Source organism: Lissotriton helveticus, chromosome 1_1 (assembly GCF_964261635.1).
Source record: "Lissotriton helveticus chromosome 1_1, aLisHel1.1, whole genome shotgun sequence".
Lineage (NCBI taxonomy): Eukaryota > Metazoa > Chordata > Amphibia > Caudata > Salamandridae > Lissotriton > Lissotriton helveticus.
The window spans coordinates 1,637,981,629-1,638,006,169 of record NC_136057.1 but is presented as its reverse complement, the minus strand read 5'-3'; the positions used below and the strand labels follow the sequence as shown (position 1 = coordinate 1,638,006,169).

At 43.3% G+C, this 24,541-nt stretch overlaps 1 protein-coding gene across 1 annotated transcript in view; it reads left to right on the top strand.

Moving 5' to 3' along the window:
• The window catches only part of PDE1B (phosphodiesterase 1B), a 1,091,117-nt gene that overhangs the window by 494,620 nt on the left and 571,956 nt on the right, over nucleotides 1–24,541 (top strand). The window contains exon 5 of the mRNA XM_078688664.1: nucleotides 9,605–9,721. Coding sequence (XP_078544790.1) covers nucleotides 9,605–9,721 — 117 coding nt within the window. The remainder of the gene's footprint in view (nucleotides 1–9,604; nucleotides 9,722–24,541) is intronic.

Genomic DNA, 24,541 nt, shown 5'->3' with positions numbered 1-24,541 from the left:
TCATCCTATTATCCACCTCATTCGCACACCTGATTGAAGAAACTGGTATTGCCCCCAAACTAGTGTCTGATCATGCATGTATTCACACCAAACTTGCAGGCTCCCGCTCGATTCGCCCGCCTAGAAGGTGGCGTTTTAACGACGAAATCCTTACCAACATAGAGGACAAACTTAAGATAGCGGATGCCATCGAGGAATACTTAATCCTAAACGATACCGCTGATACCAAGCCTAACACTCTATGGGACGCCCTTAAGGCCACAATCCGTGGAGTCATCATAAATATTAGAGCTAAAACCAATAAAAAATTAAACAAAGACCTGGAACAATTGGAACCAGATATCACAATCCTAGAAGACCGGCACAAGGCCAACCCTCAAGACCTCAATTCCCTCGACCTTCTCACTAAAAAGAAGTATGAGTACAATGCCATAACTAGTAAAAGAGCGGGCGTTTGGATTAACCGCTTCAAAGCCCTAAAGCTTTGCGAAGGAAATAAAGCAGGTAAAATGCTGGCTTCGTATCTCAAACATAAGCAAAAGCTGTCTACCATTTCATCAATAAAAGACGCCACAAACACTACCCACACAAACCAAACTAAAATCCTTGATACATTCAAATCCTTCTACGAAGAGCTTTACAAGAATGACAAATCACTGGACATAGCAGCTTGCACCGGATACCTTGAGTCTCTAGACCTTCCTAAACTCTCAGAATCTGACAAAACACGATTAGGTTCCACCATCAGTAAAACAGAGATCGCAGAGGCCATCAAATCTCTAAAAAATAACAAAGCCCCCGGCCCAGATGGCTTCACTGCTTCTTTTTATAAAGCCTTTGAAAACCAACTTACCCCTACGCTCCACACTGTTCTCAACTCTACGGCGTCCAGTGGATGTATCTCACCCTCTATGAGCGAAGCCAACATAGTCGTGATCCCTAAAGAGGGAAAAGACCCGCTCCACACCAAAAACTACCGCCCCATCTCTTTGATAAATCTTGATTGCAAGATATATGCCAAAATCCTAGCGAACCGATTAAACGCTGTTCTTCCCAAATTAATAAGCCCGTCGCAAGTTGGCTTTCTGAAACATAGGATGTCAAATGACAACACCAGACTTCTGTGCCACATTTTAGAGAAAGCTAACAATTCCCAATCCCCGATGGTTGCGATCACCCTGGACGCTGAAAAGGCCTTCGATAAGGTTTCGTGGTCTTTCCTTCAATACTGTATGCGCTCATTCAATCTCGGACAGTCGTTCATCACAATGGTGATGGCCCTGTACGCCTCCCCCTCGGCTTGGATAGCAGTTAATGGCACCCTCTCTGACCCATTTCGCCTCTACCAAGGTACCAGACAGGGCTGTCCGCTCTCTCCTGCACTCTTCCTTTTGGCCCTTGAACCCCTTCTAACTGACATCAAAAAGAATGAAGATATTCAGGGAGTCTCCTTTGGAGATACTCAGATAAAATTGGCAGCGTATGCTGATGATATTTTAATTGCAACAGAAAACCCGGCCAAATCGATCGAGGGTCTCATGACCTCAATCAGCAAATACTCGTACCTGTCGGGATACAAGTTAAACAAAGATAAGTCCGAAGTTAAACCACTAAACATCTTCACCACCAAAGAAGTTCTTGGTACCTCAGGTCTAGCTTGGCAGACAGGAGCTATAAAATATCTAGGAATAGAGTTTACCGACAAATTAATGAGCACCTTCGCACACAACGAAACGTTGACATTGACAAAAGTTAAAAGAATCCTTGACGGCTGGTCCCCACGATTTATCACTTGGTGGGGAAGGATTGAAGCTATAAAAATGATGATATCACCGCTAATCAACTACCTGAGCACTATGCTGCCCCTCACACTCTCAAAGGATTTCCTTTCCAAACTTGATAAAGTAATTTCCTCCTTCCTTTGGCAAGGAAAAAAAGCCAGAATTAGCATAAAAAAACTAAGGCTGGATAAATCCCTAGGAGGCGTCAACCTGGCCGACTTTAGGCTCTACCAAACCGCGTTCTTAGCTAGACAAGGGGCTTTTTGGCTCATTCCCCACCCAGACTACACCCCAGTCTGGCTGATGGTGGAAAGATCCATTCTGCGTGGCCTTCCCCCCTCCACCCTCCTCACTACCAAACCACAACCCACTGTGTCCTCAGGTACCATCTTCAGAAACACGAAGGCTGCCCTTCTTCACTTAAGCAAATTTTTACCGCACCAATTTTGTAAATCAAGATGGGAATCACTGTGGAACAACACCAGACTGCTATACAAAGGGAAACCAATGAATAATCCTGCTTGGATAGAGAAGGGTATACACTTCCCTCATCAGCTGTTTAATGGTCCGTTGCCACTCACTTTCAACGACCTACAAAACAAGTTTCAACTCCAGAACATAGACTTCTATTACTTCTTACATATCAAAGTGGCCCTCTCCAAAACAGACTTATCCAACATCACCCCCTCCCTTCCTGGCTACCTACACACGATCAATAGACTGGGTCATCAGGTGTCCAGAATATACAAACTGATCCGCCCACAGTCCACGAAGCTGACAACATCCACACAGTCCTTCTGGGACTCATACTCTTCCACACCAACCTCGGAAGCAGAGTGGGCCAGAATATGGGAATCTGCCTCTCGACACAAAATCAGCCCTACATTATCCCAATCTAAATTCTGGCTTCTCCACAAAGCTTTTTGGACTCCTAGGAGACTCTTCCTGCACAACATCAAGGAAGATGACTCCTGCTGGAACTGCACGGCAGAGGGTGGGGACCTTGAACATCTAATATTCAAATGCCCCTGTGTGTCCGAATACTGGGATAGAATTTTCGAATTTATCACCAAAGTGCTGCATGTCTCGCTCCCGAGGGAATTTGCAACCTTAGTCATGGGTTTCACCAAAGCTGTTAACCTCAATGAAAATGATAAAGCCCTACTTGACTTACTTTTGACAGCAGCGGTCAAACTCATACTGAACAACTGGAAGGACACTGGCAAAGCTTCTTTCCCCCACTGGCTCAACTGGGTATCGAACCTCAGAGGAGCCGACAATATTGCGCTGGCAGCTACACCTTGGCGCCCCCCCTATAGGAACCTATGGTCCTCGCTGGACGCTCACTTCGACCTATTTAAACCACCATGATTATGCACATATACACCCTGCCCATAGTTCGGGCTGCCTACCTGCCCAAGCGACTATCCTCATTGACTTATATGACTACCTTGCGCCACCTATGACTGTAACCTTTGTAAATGTACTGATGCAATGCCTGTGCTTTACATTACTGTTTTTGTTTAAATTGATTATTGTTTTTCGTTCCTTATGTTAATTTAATTTACCCCTCCTTTGTTCCCGTTACACTTGCGTACTTGCTCTTGTTGATACCGGAACCATGCATGATTTCTGCTCACGCCTGTAATGCTTACTCATCTCTCTCAATAAAAAATTCTTGTGAAATAAAAAAAAAAAAAAAAAAAACATCTTGCCCTGAGGAAGCCCGTTCTGGGCGAAACGCGTTGGCTGTCATCTTTGTCAAGATCATGTTTGAAGATTGAAATAAAAATTGAAGGATCAAAAAAAAAAAAAAAAAAAAAAAAGAAAGTAGCCAGGGGCGCCGCGAAAAGATGTGCACCAAGCACACAGTTTGGAAACTAATATGGACTGATACACAATAATAATGGTAATACCAGGGGGTGGAGGGCATGGGATTTCTAATCAGAGGCAGCTTTATTCTTGCAGTTTAAAAGCTGGAGTTCCAGAGGCTGGAAAAGAGCAAGAGGTGTAGCACATTTATTAGCAGTTCAGGCAGAGCCTTTCTGGGGAAGAGGATGGGGCCTACGGGGGAAATACAAGATAAGCAAGCTGGTAGACGGGACTGCCGGGATGTAGGTCAGTGTGCCTGGAATGAGACTCGGAAGTGATACTGAATAAGGAAAACAAACATCCTGCAGCGATTAACGTAAAAGTAAACAGCCTGATTTTACACACAACTGCCCTTGATAATGATTTATAGCGCCTGGGAGCCACCTCCATTTCAGTGCTGCTGGCAGGTGAAAACTCATGGCTAATAGCCGAGTTCTCCAAGTTACACACATTATGGGAAGATATTTGAGTACGTTAATGTGCCTGCTGCTAAGAGCTGTACAAAACCTGTGGGTTAGAGCGATTTTGGAAAGACTAACCCTGGATTAAATGCAAACGGTGTGCATTTCCTTCCTACTTTATGGTTTGAGCGCAATACTTGCCTATGTCTGCTGCTATTAGTCATTAACATGAAACGGATGTATGGATGGATGGATGAAAGGGTGGATGGATGAAGGATGGATGTGTGAAAAGGTGGGTGGATGAATGATAAGTGGATGGATGGATGGATGAAAGGGTGGATGGATGAAGGATGAATGTGTGAAAAGGTGAGTGGATGAATGATAAGTGGATGGATGGATGGATGAAAGGGTGGATGATGAAGGATGGATGGTTGAAAGGGTGGATGGATGAAGGATGGATGTGTGAAAAGGTGGGTGGATGATGATAAGTGGATGGATGGATGGATGAAAGGGTGGATGGATGAAGGATGGATGTGTGAAAAGGTGGGTGGATGAATGATAACTGGATGGATGGATGGATGGATGAAAGGGTGGATGGATGAAGGATGGATGAATGAAAGGGTGGATTGATGACGGATGGATGTGTGAAAAGGTGGGTGGATGAATGATAAGTGGATGGATGGATGGATGAAAGGGTGGATGGATGAAGGATGGATGTGTGAAAAGGTGGGTGGATGATGATAAGTGGATGGATGGATGGATGAAAGGGTGGATGGATGAAGGATGGATGTGTAAAAAGGTGGGTGGATGAATGATAACTGGATGGATGGATGGATGAAAGGGTGGATGGATGAATGATGGATGAATGAAAGGGTGGATTGATGACGGATGGATGTGTGAAAAGGTGGGTGGATGAATGATAAGTGGATGGATGGATGGATAAAAGGGTGGATGGATGAAGGATGGATGTGTGAAAAGGTGGGTGGATGAATGATAAGTGGATGGATGGATGGATGAAAGGGTGGATGGATGAAGGATGGATGGATGAAAGGGTGGATAGATGAAGGATTTATGTATGGATGGAAGGATGAAAGGGTGGATGGATGAAGGATGGATGGATGGATAAAAGGTTGCATGGATGAATGATGAATGGATGTGTGAACATGTGGGGGATGAATGATGGATGGATGGATGAAAGGGTGGGTGGATGAAAGATGGATGTATGGATGAAAGGGTGGATGGATGAAGGATGGATGTATGGATGGAAGGATGAAAGGGTGGATGGACGAAGGATGGATGTATGGATGATACAAGGTTGTATGGATGAATGATGGATGGATGTGTGAAAAGGTGGGTGGATGAATGATGGGTGGATGGATGATGGATGGGTGGATGGGTAAAGGACGGATGGATGGATGGATGAAAGGGAGGATGTATGGATGGAAGGATAAAAGGGTGGATGGATGAAGGATGGATGGATGTGTGAAAGTGTGGGTGGATGAATAATGGATGGATGGATGTGATGAGGTCTAACAGGCGCATTTATGGTTGTCGATAGTTGTTGATGATGAGGAGTACCAGTTTCTAGAAACTTTTGTCGGAAGGGGGTCCTTACGCCTAAAAAGGTTTTACAAGGGGGTCTCGGCATCCAAAAGTTTGAAGACCTCTGCTTTAAGGTATGGTTGGGTGACTTATGTGTACTGGTGAATAGTAATATCTCTTTGGCTAACAAGTACATCCAGTGGCTCCAGATGCATTTTAACACAATGCTGGGAAATCACACTATGGTGCAAATTCACAACCACGGAGAGTAAAACAATTTACACTGTGCCATTTGTGATCTGTGTTCATATTGCTGCATCAGTGAATAACCTGGATTAGTATTGACCTTTAGTGGTTTCAGCACACCAACAGCTGCATCAATTTTCTGATTGTGTGATTAAAGAGCCACAAAGTGCCTGGTATTTCTTTATGATATTGACCAAAATTATATGTATTCAATACTGTTGTAGAATGTTTAGAATGCTGCATCTTTTCTTTTACAATCAGAAAGCTTTGTGTGAGCAAAGTGGAATGTGTTTGTCATTGCAAAAACCCACATTGCAACGCTCTAAGGTAGAATTGCAACTCACCAATGTCTTGCGACTTGCTAGAAGTCAATATACCGACTTCTTGCAAGTCGCTTGATGAAGAGGCTGGGGAAATGGCTTCCCTCAATCCTTACAATTTGCAAAGCATAGAAAGGTATCAACTGCGGAGAGAAGTCAGCAGCTGGTATTGGGTAGGTGGCAGCTACAGTTCTCATGCACCTTTGCAAGCACCCTGCATATGTTCCTGTTACAGCGTGTCTTGTATTATTTTGGTAGTAGGCTGCTTTACAATTGTGTCACTATGATTGTGAATGCCGGAATGGAGGCATGCTGTCCAAGCATGGTTCAATCTCTGCATTTATAGTCACTGACACGGATCACAGAGAATTTAGGGGCATATTATCAAGGGGGTTTATCTCCGCTTTTTTGGCTTTAAAAGCCAAGAAAGCGGAGATAAAATTATCTCCCTATTACCTAGCTGTCGTTAACACCTGTTAGCGACAGCTAGTAGGAGATAGCGACCATCTTGGGCCCCACTTTGCATGTCAGTGATATTTATCACTAATGACATGCAAAGTGGGCGTGCCAAGATGTTAGCGACTGGAAACAGTCGCTAACATCGCTATCTCCTATTACCAACTTTTGGAGATATTCGCGCTAAGCGCGAATATCTCCCAAAGCTAACACCTGCCCTGAGCAGTTCTTAGCCATGTTATCCAATGGGAGGTGGATAACATGGCTAAGAGCATTAGCTTGGTAATGCATGAATATCGCTGACTTTTCAGCGATATTCATGCATTGCGGCCGATTTTTATCGCATTTGCGATAAACATTGGTAATACCAAGGTTTATCTGCGATAAAAATTACCGCAGCTCAGCGGTAAATTTTTGTCTCTAACCAAGCAATAGCGATAATTATTGCTATTGCTTGGTAATATGCCCCTTAGTGTATATCAGCGGGGCAGGATTCTTCCTATCCATCCGAAATGATCATTTTGTGCTGGAACCTTGCTAAATATCAGTCGGGCCTGCATTGCAAACATTGTGCAAACACAGCTCTGTGTTACAACACAACCACGTAAACCAGAAGCCTTGTAGATCCATTTACAACCTTCAGAGGCCCTCGAGTTATTGCTTCAAGTAGTGTTTCTAAGCACCAGCCAACATGATTCCACATAGTCCCAGGCAGACCCACCACATCGGAGCACGTCCTGAAAAGGAGTGACCTGTATGTGCGTTAGGGTGACCAACCGTCCGTAAATTTCACGGACAGTCCGTAATTTCAGCCGTCTGTCCGTTGTCCGTGAAGGATTCTTTAACGGACGCCATTTGTCCGTAATTTTAACCCCGGGCACCGGTCGCACTAACCCAAAGCCGGCACAGCTTCCACCCTCCTCCCTTCTTGACTCTGATGCAGAGCTCATACCCCGCAGCATTGGAGAGACAGCGGGATGGCAGCCCTCACACCTCCAGCCCTTGATGAGCTGTTAAGAGGTACTTGAAGGTGACAGAGGGAGGGGCGGCAGCTTCAGGAGCAGGGGCATCTATTCAGATGCAAACAGCCCTGAATGCGCCATGTCTCTGCGATTTAGGAGGGCTTCACACATTCCATTACTGCCCAGGGCCCCAAACAACCTAGAACCGGCCCTGATTACACTGTGCAGCACGTGGTTCTCTTCAAAGAGCGTAATTACTGTAACTAAATTATAAGCAAACCTCGGTTCTTCTAACATGCCGTCTTAATGTAATAAAATTAAGAAATGGCACAATCGCACCCACACTGATTAACAAAGTATGGAGGACAGTCAGTTAAATCAGTTCTCTTGGAGCATCTCCTTTCAGTACTGTACATCACAGTGGGGGATGGCAAAACTAACATTTTGGAAAGAGCTTGTCTTCTCGTTGTCTTGTCCAGGAGGGGGTGAGGAGCCCTACCCCACCCTGGAAGAGACCAAGATTATACTAGAATACTCAATGCCCCCCCCTGTGCCCACCCTGGTGGATCCTATTCCCCCTCCTGTGATGGCTCCTGCCCCGCCCCAGTGATGGCTCCTGTCCCCCCGCCTGTGATGGCTCCGGTCCCCCCCGTGATGGCTCCTGTCCCCCCCCCGGCCTGTGATGGCTCCTGTCCCCCCCTGTGTGTTGGATCCTGTCTCTGCCCTGGGTGGCTTCTGTACCAGTCCTGGAATGGCTCATGCAGCGAGGGTGAAGTTCTTGATGGGCCTCTTGTCAAAAAGGGTCTGCTCAAAATCAATATGAAAAGGTGGGCGAGTAAGTAAGTGAAGGGATGAGTGGATGGCTGGATGAATTAGTGAAAGGGTGAATGGATAAATGAAAGATTGAATAGATGGATAATGAGAGAGGATGGATGGATTGATGAGTGAGTGGAAGGATGGAAGAGAGAAAAGGTAAATGGCTGGATGTATGGGTGGAAGGGTAGCTGGATGGGTTAAAGGGTGGCTGGATGAGTGAAAGGATAGATGAGTGAAAAGGTGGATGATGATTGAGTCAGTGGGTGGATGGATAAGTGAAATGATGGATGGATTGATGAATTGATAAATGCAATGGTGAATGGATGGACGAATGAGTGAAAAGGTGGATGTAAGGATGGATGAGTGAGTGAAAGGGAGGGTAGATGGACAAAAGGATGAATAGATGAGTGAAGGAGTGAAAGGATAAATGGATGAGAGGATGGATGAGTGATAGGGTCAATGGATGGATTCATGAGTGGATTAGTAGATGGATGGGTGGGTGGATGGAAGGAAGGATTGCTAAGTGAAAGGGTCGATGGAGAGAGAAAGGGAGGATGGATGGATGACTGATAGAGTGGAAGGGTGGAAGGATGAGTAATTGGGTGTATGGATGAGTAAGTGAAAGGATGGGTGAAAGGGTAAATGGCTGGATGGATGAATGAATGGATGGGTAGAAGAGTGGATGGATGAGTGTACATATGGATAGGGTGAAAGGGTGGATTGATGGATAATGGATGGATGAGTGAAAGGATGGATGACAGGATGGATGAGTGAAATGATAGATGACGGATACATGATGAATAGGTTTGCAAATTGTTGAATATGTTTGGATATGGCTGGGCTTACTTCTATACTATTGCGCGACCTCTAATGTGTCTGTAAAACGTATCCAATTGTTCTGAAGTTTTGTCCTGAATTTTGGCCTCCTGTCCTGAATTTGTGTCCTGAATTTCGACCCTTTGTCCTGAATTTTTACACTCACCGTCCTGAATTTGCACCAATGCCAGTTGGTCACCCTAATGTGCGTGTGTCGCAGCCTCGCAGGCTGGCAGGGTGACAGTGCTAAAGTAGCGGCGCGTGCGCGTGGGGGAGCCTGATTGGATAGGCTTCTGTTGTTGGGCAGCGGGGGGAAGTCACCTTGCAGAGTATTACTTGTGTCCTTCGTCCCGCGCCGCGAGAAGTAATTGCCAGTTTGTTGTGTGTTGCAGAACCTGGACCTGTGGGGCTTCGACGTGTTTGCACTGAACAGAGTGAGCGAGGATCACGCCTTGAAAACCATCGTGTTCGAGCTCTTAACAAGACACAATCTCAACAGCCGCTTCAAGGTGAACCGTGATATCTGCCCGTCACCCCCTTTATCTCTATCTCACTTTCTGTTGCTCTGGGTGCATGTATTTCTTTTTTCCCTGCCTGATATCGTATTCTCTCTGATTCTCCTTTTGTCCATTGTCAGACTGTCAGTCAAGCATTTTATCACAGAACGTGGCTTTTTGTGTCTGGCCCTTTCTTTCATCTTTTTTTCAGCATTGAACAATTTCATATAATTTGAAATCTTTCAACTTCAAACCTCCTTCCTTTCATATGCCTGGGAGGCCAACTGCCCTGAAAGACAGAAAAATATCCGCAGCACGTGCACTTTCTCTGCCACTGACAGTGCCCAGTTGGTGCCATCTACAGAGAACCTAACTTGTAAAATAAACGAATAAATACATGCAGGGCTCCAAAGCGTTTCTTGGGAGCCTGCCAGAGACGCTGCTGAATGGCGAGATTGCGGAACACCTAAGGTCCCTAGTTTCATTTTCTCCTCTTGTCTCTTTGCTCTGCCACCCTACACTCCAAGGTCCTCATTTATGAGGCTATGCGTCACTTTTACGCCGCCGGTGCGTCACTTTTTGTGATGCACCAGTGGCGTAAAAAATTGTTGCTCCATATTTACAAAGTGACTCATCTAGGTAGATGCGTCACTTTGTAAAGCCCTGCGCCACATTATACCTGCGCCAGGTATAATGTATGCAAGGGGGGCGTTTTGACGCAAGAAAAGGTCATGGAAGTGACGCAGTGAAATCTATAAGATTTCACTGCGCCATTTCTTGGCCGCTAATGCGTCAAAATCTTACGCCTGCTTCATGGCAGGAGTAAGACTAACACAGGCACTAACAACATGGGACTTCCCCATGTGAATGTACACATTTCTGGAGTTGCGTCACTTTTGTGACACACTACAGCAATGCGTCACTTTTGCGCCTACAGATACGTCAGAAATACTGACGTATCTGTAACTCCTTGCGACATGATGCGTCATATTATAAGTATGATGCATCAATCATGTCACGAGGAGGGCGCACTGAGAAGTGACGCATCGCTGCTTTCACACAACGATGCGTCATTTCTCATAAATGAGGCCCCATGTGTCTCTCTCCTCCTCATGCAGGTTCCTTCTCAACGTGTGCAGGAAATGAGGGGATCCAAGTGGACCTGGCAGCTATCACTGATCCATCGTCCAGACTGGAGCCAGAGAAATATGCTGCATGTTATTTGTCGACACTGGGACACATTCAGCAGCACCCTCATGCTGTCTGCTTTTTAGGGTTGGAGTAGCAACCTGCAAGCGGCCAGGGGTCTTTCTCTTCCAAGTGGGCCCAGTACAAAAGCCCCATTTGAAGGGAATCATTACTCCTTTTGTTCGGTTATCATCCTACCTAGGACCTACCTAGACCCTAAAAACTAAATGTCTATGCAGTGGAGGTAAACAAAGGCACACAGCTTGTTATCACTTCACAAGAATTCACGAAAAACTATGGTTTAGAGGCAGGTTTTAGATATTGTTCAACGCTGTATGTAAGAAACATGCAGGCGACGTAAGAAAGTCAGATGTGCTGTAAGAAAGTCAGATGTATCGATCTGCATGAGTAATGACACTACTAATGATTTAAATAGCACCCACTAATTAATTTCTTCATTTAATTTCCTTTATAACGCTACTCATCTCAAAATATGTTTTCAGAGAGCTTTACATCACACTCATTATGCAGAGACAATAAATCATACAAGTGTGTAAATCAAGGCACAGGAAATATCACTTAAAACAATGAAGGTTATAAGAATTAGGAGTCACATATCACCCATACTGGTAGGCATTATATGTTAAGAGTGCATGGACTGGAGAAACACAAAGTCAGGATTTAAGACTTACTCAGTGATTGAGGTTATCTTTACTAATGAGACTTTATTGGTACCCAAAGGAACCCTTTTTTAGAAACCTAAGGATAATAAAGGATTGAGAAGAAAAGAGTAATTTTCCAAATGCATGTTCTGCAGCTTGCATGCAGCTCCTTGATGCCATTTATTAGCTCACTTTGCTCTAGTAGAAGGATTGCAACTTAGGAACTCCTAGTAACAAAGGGACCGCTGAGAAAAAAGAAAAGTAACACACAGAGCTATGTACATAAAGTAGAAATCTGCGATCTACATGTTGCACGTTGTGTAGGCATATTAACCCTCTATACTACTACATGATTCAAAACGTACTAGATAAAACACAGGGATCACTGACATAATATAGAATGACAAAATATAGACTTACCAAAATATAGTTGCAAAAATATCGAATTCCTATCTACAAACAGGTAAGTACAAAAATATCGAATCCAAAATATAGTCTGTAAAAAATATAGTCAGTCAAAATATCGATTTTTTTTAAATGTCTTAAAAGTAATTTAAAATTAATGAAATAATAAATATAATTAACTAAACAATACTTAAAAATACTCAAAGAACCTTAAAATTAAGATATAATTAATTTAAGTTATTAATAAAAAATTTACAATATTTTACCGTAGGATAGCAGGAGGGTCAAATGTAATATTACCACTCCAGTGAGTGCAACAGTAGGGAAAGCGTTGGATAGCGTAGGGGTAAAAAATACTATTCCCACTCCAGTGAGTGCAACAGTAGGGAAAGCGTTGGATAGCGCAGGGGTAAAAAATACTATTCCCACTCCAGAGAGTGCAACAGTAGGGAAAGTGTTGGATAGCGTAGGGGTAACAATTACTATTCCCACTCCAGAGAGTGCAACAGTAGGGAAAGCGTTGGATAGCGTAGGGGTAAAACATACTATTCCCACTCCAGTGAGTGCAACAGTAGGGAAAGCGTTGGATAGCATAAGGGTAAAAATTACTATTCCCACTCCAGAGAGTGCAACAGTAGTGAAAACGTTGGATAGCGGGAGGGTAAGAATTACTATTCCAACTCCAGAGAGTGCAACAGTAGGGAAAGCGTTGGATAGTGTAGGGGTAAAAATTACTATTCCCACTCCAGAGAGTGCAACAGTAGGGAAAGCGTTGGATATTGGAAGGGTAAAAATTACTATTCCCACTCCAGTGAGTGCAACAGTAGGGAAAGCGTTGGATAGCGCAGGGGTAAAAAAATACTATTCCCACTCCAGAGAGTGCAACAGTAGGGAAAGTGTTGGATAGCGTAGGGGTAAATATTACTATTCCCACTCCAGAGAGTGCAACAGTAGGGAAAGCGTTGCATAGCGGGAGGGTAAGAATTACTATTCCAACTCCAGAGAGTGCAACAGTAGGGAAAGCGTTGGATAGCGTAGGGGTAAAAATTACTATTCCCACTCCAGAGAGTGCAACAGTAGGGAAAGCCTTGTATATTGGAAGGGTAAAAATTACTATTCCCACTCCAGTGAGTGCAACAGTAGGGAAAGCGTTGGATAGGGCAGGGGTAAAAAATACTATTCCCACTCCAGAGAGTGCAACAGTAGGGAAAGCGTTGGATAGCGTAGGGGTAAAAATTGCTATTCCCACTCCAGAGAGTGCAACAGTAGGGAAAGCGTTGGATAGCGTAAGGGTAAAAATTACTTTTCCCACTCCAGAGAGTGCAACAGTAGGGAAAGCGTTGGATAGCGTAGGGGTAAAAAATACTATTCCCACTCCAGAGAGTGCCACAGTAGGGAACGCGTTGGATAGCGGGAGGGTGAAAATTACTATTCCCACTCCAGTGAGTTTAACAGTAGGGAAAGTAATGATTTAATATATTATTAAAAATAAATTAAATATCAATACCAATAAAACATTAGTTGAAATTAATAACCAATTTAATATTATGTAATAATTAATTAGGAATACAAATACATATTAGTTATTAAAAATGTATAACCTATTCATTATTATTTAACAACTAATTATTTTTCAATAACAAAAACTAATAATAAAAATTAATACCAATTAATAATTAACAGTAAATTAATTATCAATACACAAAAAGTATTTTTATTATGTAATTAATTACAATTAAATTACTTCCCACCCTATTCCCCTATAACCCCACAACCCGCTACAGAAAATAAATTTAGCATAATTAACAATTAATCAATTAATAAAAATTAATTGCCAATTAATAAAAAATAATTACCAATTAAAAATTAACAATAAAATCAAAATGAATACTAATAAATAAATAAAAATACTTAATTAATTACAATTAAATTACTTCCCACCCTATTCCCCTATAAACCCACAACCCGCTACAGAACTAAAAAGCTAAATTTAATAAAAAATTTATAATAATTGCTAAAAATTAATATTTAATTTAATATAATTAAATTACTTCCCACCCTATTCCCCTATAAACCCACAACCCGCTACAGAATTAAATTACGCAAAAATTAAATACCATAAAATTCATTACTTAAAATAAATTAAACATACATTACAAAAATGAATATACACTTTTCACACATATACTAACATACAAAACACTTTAAACATTTTATATTATTAAAAATTCGATATATTTAATGCCTATATTGTATACTTCGATATTTTGACCATTCTATATTTTTACTTCGATATTATGTCCATTCTATATTTTGGAATCGATATTATGACTGTTTACCAAAACACAGATCTCTCCAGCAAGTATATTAACCACCAGAATGATCTTACTGTTATTGTTATCCACTTAACATTGTTGGGCACATAAAGTTCATAGCAAGATGTGCCTTTTGTGACCAATTAAGCAGAAACAGATTTACTATTACATTTGCCCTTGTTGCGAATTTCTTTCTGGCAGAGCTTTTCAAAAATAAAAATGTAAGTTGAATGTCAGACTCCACTTATAATGACTCCACCCCTTGTGACCCCCACCCTTTTCCACTGCATAACTTGACACCCAATTTAAGGGGTCCTGCAGCACTGTTTTAATTACTGTGTCTCGATTTGTCAGTGCTTTTCTCTCCTTTTCTTTCTCCCTTTTTCTCTAATTTCTTCATTTATCTCGCCAGGTGAAAGTCTGATGATCAAAAATAAGTCCCAATCCCTCCCAAAAAATGCCATGCACACCACCTGCAACCACAGGCAAAAATTAATAACTGCATTCCCATACTCTCTCACATTTCCATCTCAGCCCGTTTAGGTCTGGGCTAGATAGCGCATGTGCTGTCTTGAAGAGACATGTTGTTTTTAATCTATGGGCTTCATTCAGCCCATCCACAGGCTTCCATTTGCTCACTCCATCGTCTGTCTCATATTCTTAGTCACGGTTTGGCCCAGGCATGCATGGTCATGCCCCTACTTGAACTTAGCCCTCCCCCATAGCATGGACCAAGTACTTGTAAGAAGCCACTACTTCTGTTTTTACGACCATTTTAGGACCTACTTTTTTTTTTCTTTTTCATTTTGCTCTTGCTTTTACCCGCTCGGTCTCCTCCCACTCGCCTTCATGCCTCGTCCACAGATCACCCACTCCCCCATCACTGTTTTCCCTATCATTGCTGGTTTTAATTTCTCCTATCTCCCTTCAATCGCTGCTTGCTTCCTCTCACATCCTGTAGCCTACCTCATCCACCAATCACCCGACCAATCACCCGACCGACTTCGTTACTGCTTTGAACCCCTTTTATTTTATTCTAATGAGTGGAGGTGTTCTGCCTTTTAATGTCCTGTTAGTGTATAGCTGATGTGCTGGTTGGAGTGTGTGCACGGCTGCTATTACTTGGCACACGTCTAGTCTGTTTATATTCCTCGCATGTGGGGACTCAATGTGTGTGTGTTTACACCATATGTGGTTGTTCGGCAATGGTGCTTATAGCTGGAAAATCAGACCTCAAGTGAATCAGGAATGCCTTATCACATGGCATGTTAGAGCTTCTAAAGTACCTGTGTCTTCTGCTGTGATCGTATAGCCATGTTTCTTCTGTGCAAAACGATTGAATTGTTTGTGTCTCACCTTGTTGCTTCTCCAAATTTCTCCCATCAGGACACTTTCCTACTTTTTCCACATTCACTGGTGATGTGTTTCCATGCTCCTTTTTTGATTAACTTGAATTCTCTTCAAAAGAGCCAGGTAGAGTCTTGATGTTCTCAAGGTCTGCCTGCCACTCAGTGTCCTTGGCAAAAGTAGTACTTTTAATGTGGTTGTCGATGCTATGTATTTCCTCATGATTACTACTGCAAACCAGCTTTATACTGTGATTCTTTCTGCATTTTTTGTGCAGTTTTATATAGCACCAACATCACCCAAAGGTACTGGAGCGCTTTACATTAGCACCAGTTAATTTGTTTGTTGCAGTTTTAAACAGCGCCAACACCACCCGAAGGTATTGGAGCGTTTTGCATTAGTTATTTGCCTAGTACCAAGAATGTTAAGCCGACACCGAAACTCAAACCCAGTTGGAGGCCACATCGTCTCCCTATCCTCAGCCTCAATTCCACATTTTGTGATTACAGCCAAATCACGTAATCTTCCTGTGGCAGCCCACATTTGCTCTTGGTTGCCTGTCCACCCCCTGCCCATCACTGCTCGCCCCTGCTGAATTCCATTGCACAGATCCCCACCTCAACCAACTCTATTTTTCAAATTATATTTGTGAAGTTTTAAGTAACGCCTCCACTACCTGAAGGTATTGGAGCGCTTTACATAAGCACCAGTTACTTTACATAAGGGCACATTCATTTTTGTAGGCCCAGCAAGATTAAGTGATTTGCCCAAAATCAAGGATGCTAAGCCAACACCAAACTCCATACCCAGTTTACCAGCTCCATAGTGGGCAGTTCTGCCCCTTAGGCCACATCCTCTTCCAAAACTACGCCACATCATCTCCCTAGCCTCGGCCTCAGTTCCACATGTTGTGATTGGGGATACATTACTTAATCGCCCACTTTCTGAGCACAACAAGCATAGGCAAAGCCATTAGGTTTTGCCTGTGCTAAATGTATTGTTTTTAAGTCTCGACTAGACAGCGCATGCACTGCTCAGCTATACAAGAGACATTTTGTGTTTGTCTATGGGCTTGCAGGCCACCCATCTGCTACCACTGGTAAACGTCAGTTTTGCTCTCTTTTTTTTTATGCCATTCATCATGGTATGTGGGCGTCATGCCCTCTTCTTGTATTTGTCCCTCCGATAGCGCATGGACCAAGTACATGTCTCCTTACACTACTCCTGGTTTGCACAGCTATTTTTTCAAATGCTCCATAGAAGTACTTGGGCTTTCAAGTCATCTCTCTTGTACACATACAAACATACCACTGAAATGCATGCGCGTGCACATAAACAAATGCATTTCTTAAAAAGTTGTTAAAACACTCCTTTATTTTATTTGTTGCACGATCCAATGGTATGGAACGCTCGATCCATACCATAGTCATCCCATAGCGCGAACACAAGCCAATTATTATTAGAGCATTAGAGCGTTTGTTCCGTCCTCCATCCTGCCATTGTGCTAACACCAGCTGATGGTACTGAAGCACTTTAAGTGCTCACCAGTTACATTACACAATGACACATTAATTGTCGTATGCAGGGGGAAGCGTAAGTGATTGCCCAGAATCACAAACTGTTTTATCAACCCAGGGATTCAAACCTGGTTCCCTTGTCAGCAGCTCTGGTCATTATGCCACATCCACCGCTTCACTTCAAAGCTCCTCATCTGTTTCTCACTATTACTTCCATATTTGCTCAGCAAGACGCCGTCAACACTGAACAAGCATTGCCAAAACCAATAGATCTCGTCAATGCCCGAGCTATTGGCCTTGTCAACCTGAATGTCTTTCAGCCATAATGTCTAGCAGCACATCTGCTGTTCAGCATGGCTGGAAGTCAGTAAAAAAAAGCACAGCATAGGCCTTGCCATAGCGCTTTTTTGTATGAGGAGGTGCAGGATAATAAACTCAACATGGGGGCGAAGAAGAGACTCAGCGTCGGCTCAACATCCTGTGATTCTGGACTTTCATGCTGAACATCAGATGTGCTGCTAGACATCATGACTAAAAGACATTCACAATGACTAGGCCAATAGCTCAGGCATTGCAGAGACCTATTGGCTTTGCCAGTGCTTATTCTCCTTTCAAGTGATCCGAATCAGGGTACCACTCTGTATGACAATATTACACAAGTGCACATTCCTAATATTGATTTCAGTGGGATTTTCGTTACTAACTAAATTCCCTACAGCACTTCCTGGATTGTCGAAATTTTTGCTTTTGAAGTTAGTTTGATGGAGAGTGGGTCATGTTGGCATATATTGGTGTCGAAGGTACCCCATCTACAGCCAAAACATATGCCTGCTTCTAAGCCAAATATTTTTAAATCACTCTGAGTATTTGAAAAGCATATTTGGATCTAGGCACTCAGGGGAATTAGACTTGGATTCTACTTTAAGTCAGCATTCAGCTGGCAGGCATTTGTGAACAAAAGGGATCGATAAAAAGGTAACACTTTATATAGAAAAGGAAGAGAAATACAGCAGAAATGGTGGCGGGAATGGAATAAAATCACTTTGTAATAAGTAATTTATAAGCAATGTGTTGGAAAGTGGATTATTAGTAGTTGCAGATATGCATTTACCACTGGCAATAATACCTCTACCACAATATAGGGTTCAGAATAGGTCTTAGAAAATTATTCCCATGCTCACCCCTTGGTAGCTTGGCTGTGAGTAAACAGGCTTTACATTAAAGACAGGTATGTAAAGCATTTACAAACACGTATTGAGTAAATAATTAAGACACAAAACACAATAAAAATCCAACACCAAATTATAAAAATAGGAAATATTTTTATAATTAAAATAACAACACGAAAACGAATCCAATATAGGTAACCAGGGAAATGCATTTTTAAAGATTAAACACTTTCTAGTGCTTAGACACCAATAGTGCCACTTTTAGACATTTGGTTGCTTCTGACCGGGACTAAGTCAAAGTTGGAGGCCAACTGTAGGAGAGTAGGGTCTGCAATCCTATGGTTACCCCATATTTTTGCTTTTTGCTTCACTGGTTTACGACTTTCCCTGGCTGTGGGCCTGCTAATCAGACCCACAGACTAGCTGTTCTCTCTCTAAATTGACATCCATGTACTTTAGGTGCATTTACCAATTGGTACTGGGCCACCTTATCAGTCCCTGTAAAGTGTACCTTAGGAACCCAGGGCATAGGTGTACCCAGGGCCTACCAGGGGCTGAAGCATGTATTATGCCACCCCTGGCTGGCCATCTAAACAGACACAACTGGCTGGTAAGACAGCTGGGGCAAGATGGTGTAATCACCCTTTGCTGTAGATATAGTATACCTAAATCTAACCCTAAAATGGACACATATACTCCTATCAGTCACTCCTATGGCAGGCCTTATCAATCCTGAAGGCAGAGTGCTTGGAATTATGTGAGATGGTGCTCTGGCATGAGCTGAGCCCGTCTGCAGCTTGCGGAACCAAGTCCTAATAGCTGTTCCATGATAACGCTATACCATAAACTCTTAAGTGCATTATAATCCTCGCGGTTGAATGCTAACTTTGGTATAGCATTATCAAAACATGTCGAGTAAGGTGTCATACGAATTGGAATACTACCCTCTCGCCAATTCTGGTGACGGGGGTAGCATTCCACCCTTCTAGAGGGACACGACATGTATGTAACTGTGAACCCCGGTTAAAGTTAACTCGAGCCTTGGCATCACAAAATGGATGCTGCCACCACAGACACAAGTCTGACCTCCTGATGCTGGGAGTCCTTCCAGCGAGGGAGGCTTGGACAAAGGGTTTCCTGCCTTGGGAGGTGCTAGCACCACCACAGACAGGATTTTGTGTATTGGGTAGGACAGGCCTGAAAGGAATGAGACATGCCTGGGGCACACAAGGTGCCCTGTGCATACACCGGTTCAAACCAGTTGCTGGGGCATCCCTGCCCCAGCTCTGGCGCGAAAACCGGACAAAGGATAGGGGGTGTAGCCACCCCCCTTCCTGGTCCCACCCATGGGAGGGACCTAGTCGCTAGTGCAGCCCCCTTTAGGAGAATAAAGGTAGGAGCTGGTCCCATTCCAAATTAGATTATCCTGAACAACTTTACAAGAAGACACTCTGGACTTCGAGGTTCTGCTCCACAGAAGACTGAAGAATCTCCCTTGTGGGCAAGGAGTGTCCACCCTGCAACTGCAGGCACCATCAAGCGTCCAGCGGCTTCACTTTGTCGTCTTCCCTTGAGGATCCAGACTTCAGAGCCCGACGAGACCCGGATTCCCAGTCCTCTCCGACCTCAACTCACATCTGCAGCACAGCTGAGACCCGTGGGTGCGACGAGACACGTGGGACCGGCCATCTTGAAAGAAACTGCACTTCGCTTCCAGCACAACTCCCGAGGTAAACTCGACCAAGTGCTTTGGGGATTGAGAAGCCCCAGCCCCGAGCAGCTCCTGCACCAAAGTTCAGCCCTCCAGCATCCACAAGATCTGCGTGGGGCCCTTCTGCCTGTTTGCTGCTCGACGCGTTGGTTGGTCACTTGCCGGCTGGTTAGTGGCCTCCTAGACGACGATCCTTGAAATCTTCACTGCTGGTCTGGTTGCTGCAGACTGGCCCTTACTCCCTTCCAAAAGAGGAGCACCCTGGACCCTCCTGGTCCACTCCAGACGCCGTTTCCACTCACCACGTGGGTTGCCTTTGCCAAGGCCTGTTGACTCCAAATCCGGATCCGACACCGCCGACAGCGAGAGCCTGCGTGGGACAGCTCGTGCCTCCATCCTGGTTGTCGAAGACACCTCCTGGTCCACGTGGCTGCAGAGACAAGCGTCCACTCTTCACCTGATCGCGACGACAGCATCTGGTTCCCTCCTGGTTCCACTCCGGTCACTGGCTAGTGACTTTGAACACTATCCCCTCTGCTTTCAGGTCCTCTTCTTCCTCGATCCACCAGTGGATCGCACCGGACATCTTCCTCCTGGTCGCCTGCAGCATCTTTTCTTCCAGGCTCCATAGACTTCAACGCAGAAACCCGACACGACTTCGCACCTATGCACCCGCAGCCCGTTGGCGAGGTAACAAGAGCATTTCGGTGCTCAAGGGTAGATTTACTCTCCTAGTGTCCAGATTCACAGTCGTTTTAGTCCTAACCAGTCAGGATTGTCCGTACTCACCTTTTTCTTGAACTGTACTGTCCATTGACTTTGTTTTGCATCTCGCGTGTGAGTTCACACTCTGCACACGTGTCCCGTGGGCCTCCTGTTACTTACCTGAGGTTAGGATAGTGTAGTCCCAGCGATCCTACAGCCTTTGGACAGCTCCATTCCTTTTATTGATCTCCTTATACCATTTACTTAGTATATGGTTTGTCGTGCCCCTAGGGCATCATTGTAATTTTGTGCAACTTATCGTATTTTTCCCAAGAGATTGTCATGTGCTTAGCCCTCTGACCTCATAAAGAGTTCAGGGGTGTTTGTTATTAATAAATATACTGTTTATTTTCATAGCAACCTGTGTGGTGTCCTTTCATCTGGTATTCAAGGGGTTATATGTGGTAAAACAGCTGGCTTCACATGCCAAAAGAGTTTAGCCTACGACTGCTTTGTCCATGCTACCATTAGGATAGCTGGTCTATAAGGTTGACTTACAACCAATCACCATAAGAGTTGTTTGGACTGATACAAGGTGATCACTAGAACTAGTGAGCATCATATATCAGGCCAACTTCTCACATTGGTGTGCAGCAGTTGGGATTTGAGCTTGCTGTTGTTTTTACCAAATATAATCTTGAAATATCATTTGAAAGATCACATAAGGTACCATAGGTACATATAACAAGCTTAGAAATACTCTGAGTTCTACTGAACCAGCTGTTGTAGTAGAAAGGGCCTAGCACACCCTGACTACAACTTTTAGGAAGGGATCAGTAGGAAAACCCATAGTGTAGGTAGGTGCATCACTTACACCTCACTAGAAAGCATGTCTACCCATGGAGAGACTTCAGTGACTCCCCTAGAGGTTAGTGACCCTCCACAGGTCCTTTCCAAATATGCAGTCCAAAATAAAACAATGCCTTAGGTCTGATTCAAACAATCTTTTTGTGAAAGAGCAATATAAATTGTCTCCTTCTAAATGCAACTAATCATTTCCAAGAAAATTAATTTTACCTCATTTATGTACCTCCATACTCAATCCCAACACAAAACACCAATTTCTGACTTGTGCTTTATTTTTTGTGTTTGATTAGAAAAATTCTTTACAACAGCGACTTATTGATTTACCAACCAATATTTAGGTACAATCGCAGAATAAACACCTATATACACACATTATTTCTATACATATATATATATATATATACACACATATTTTTTTATCTCTTTCAAAATATGTTAGCCCAACAAATTATTATTTTTTTTTTAAAAAAGAGGATGCTATAAACATGTACAACTAAGCATTCCTAAGAAACATGATCTAACCAGAAATCAAACAAAGAGCAAAGCAGGTCTATATTCTTTCAACCTATCTTCTTATTATACTCTTTTAGATATGTATTTTCACAACGTAAGCTGTTTTAGCACTGGTGTCTCTTCGTGGGTGTCGACGCGTTTCAGCCCATTCGCTACGGGCCTCATCAGGACAGGGGCTAATAATGATCCGTCGTAGTTGGTGTGCTCAAATCGAATTGAAGACACCGAACGGCGAAGTTCTTTTTCAAGTGAACTAATAAGAAACGAAAAAAACGGGGGGGTTGTGGGCTTCTATTTTCCAAACAATTCGTACTATCCAAATAGCCTCTACCGATGTTCCGATGGCCGCTCACTCTAGTCAGTGCGGGCCAAACTCCAACTCGGTACGTGGGGGCACTCAATTCCTTTTCTTATTTCCCACAGGTTTTTTAGTTATGAGGAGGCACTCGTTCGTCCTAGTGCTTGTTCGACATCGTCTTCAATCACCCACCATGATAGATCTGTGGCGCCATTGCTAAAACAGCTTACGTTGTGAAAATACATATCTAAAAGAGTATAATAAGAAGATAGGTTGAAAGAATATAGACCTGCTTTGCTCTTTGTTTGATTTCTGGTTAGATCTTGTTTCTTAGGAATGCTTAGTTGTACATGTTTATAGCATCCTCTTTTTCAAAAAAAAAAAACATTTGTTGGGCTAACATATTTTGAAAGAGATACAAAAATATGTGTGTATATATATATATATGTATAGAAATAATGTGTGTATATGGATGTTTATTCTGCGATTGTACCTAAATATTGGTTGGTAAATCAATAAGTTGCTGTGGTAAAGAATTTTTCTAATCAAGCACAAAAAATAAAGCACAAGTCAGAAATTGGTGTTTTGTGTTGGGATTGGGTATGGAGGTACATAAATGAGGTAAAATGTATTTTCTTGGAAATGATTAGTTGCATTTAGAAGGAGACAATTTATATTGCTCTTTCACAAAAAGATTGTTTGAATCAGACCTAAGGCATCGTTTTATTTTGGACTGTATGTTATTTACCTAGATGCCGTTGGCTTACCGGGTTTCCCCTTGTTTGTGGCACCTTTCCAGATATGCAGCACTCAGTTTCCAGGAGATGAGACAATTGTGTACCTCCAGGAAATTGAAACAGGGTTCTAACCCTACCACTCCTTTTCTGGTAGGTCTCTTAGAGACATATGATGCTAGAAGGGCTTCTAACACAGGCCCCTCTAATCCAGATGGGAGCATGCCCCCCTTAGAAGGTGAAGCTGGTGATCCAGACACTAACCTCCCTGAAACAGAGAATGTAGCTGAGGAAGAAGAGGAAGAGTCATCTGGGGATGAGGCAGACAAAGGTCCAGTAGTAGTCAGCAGACTCACCAGGGCCAACTTAAGCCTACATGAAGGTGGTACAGGGGGAGCCCCAAAACCATGCTCAAGCAGGTCTAACCTTGGGAATAGACGAATTAGATCTCACTCCAGAGGCTCTAACAGATCTATTCACACCCATGTCTCTCAGGCATCTTCTCAGAGAGGGATGACATCCCCTCAGAGAAGAGAGCATGAAGCAAAGATGAGGGAAGTGAATCTGAGGATTGAAAGGGAAGAACTTGCCCTTGCCAAAGAGAAACTTGCCTTTGCCAGAGAGCAACAGTTGAGTGGGGTAGTCCCCACTGTTGGCAGCAATATCCCTAGGGATAAAGAAAGGGGTTTTGATACTAGAAACCTGAGTAAAATAGTGCCCTCCTATAAGACAGGAGATGATATCCACAAGTGGATAACTGCTCTGGAGAGGGCCTGCAAAGTACAGCAGGTACCCCAGAGTCAGTGGGCAGCTATATTGTGGCTCTCCTTTGAAGGTAAAGGAAGGGACAAGCTTCTCACTGTTAGAGATGAGGATGCTAATGATTACCAAGTCCTGAAAACTGCACTGATTGATAGGTTTGGCTTAACAACTGAACAGTACAGGTTAATGTTCAGAGACACCCAGAAAACTCAGGCTCAGGATTGGACGAACTTTGTTGATTGTGCCACTAAGGCTTTGGAGGGCTGGTTACTGGGAAGTAAAGTTACTGATTACACAGGATTGTATAATCTAATTATGAGAGAGCAAATCTTAAATAATTGTCAGAACCAGTTGTTGCATCAGCACCGGATTGACTCAGATCTGACCTCTCCCCAAGAATTGGGAAAGAAGGCAGACAGATGGGTCAGAACCAGGGTTAAGCAGCAGAACCAGAACCAAGGTGGTGGCCAAAAGAAAGCAGACCAGAAGGGTAATAATTAGAGTAAGCAAAATGACCAGAAGTCTTCAACAGGGCCCCAACAACCTAAGGAGGGTGGGTCCCAAAATTCCCAAAAGAAGAAGAATGATGGTCCTAAGAAACCATGGTGCCAATACTGTAAAAGTAAGACTCACTGGTTT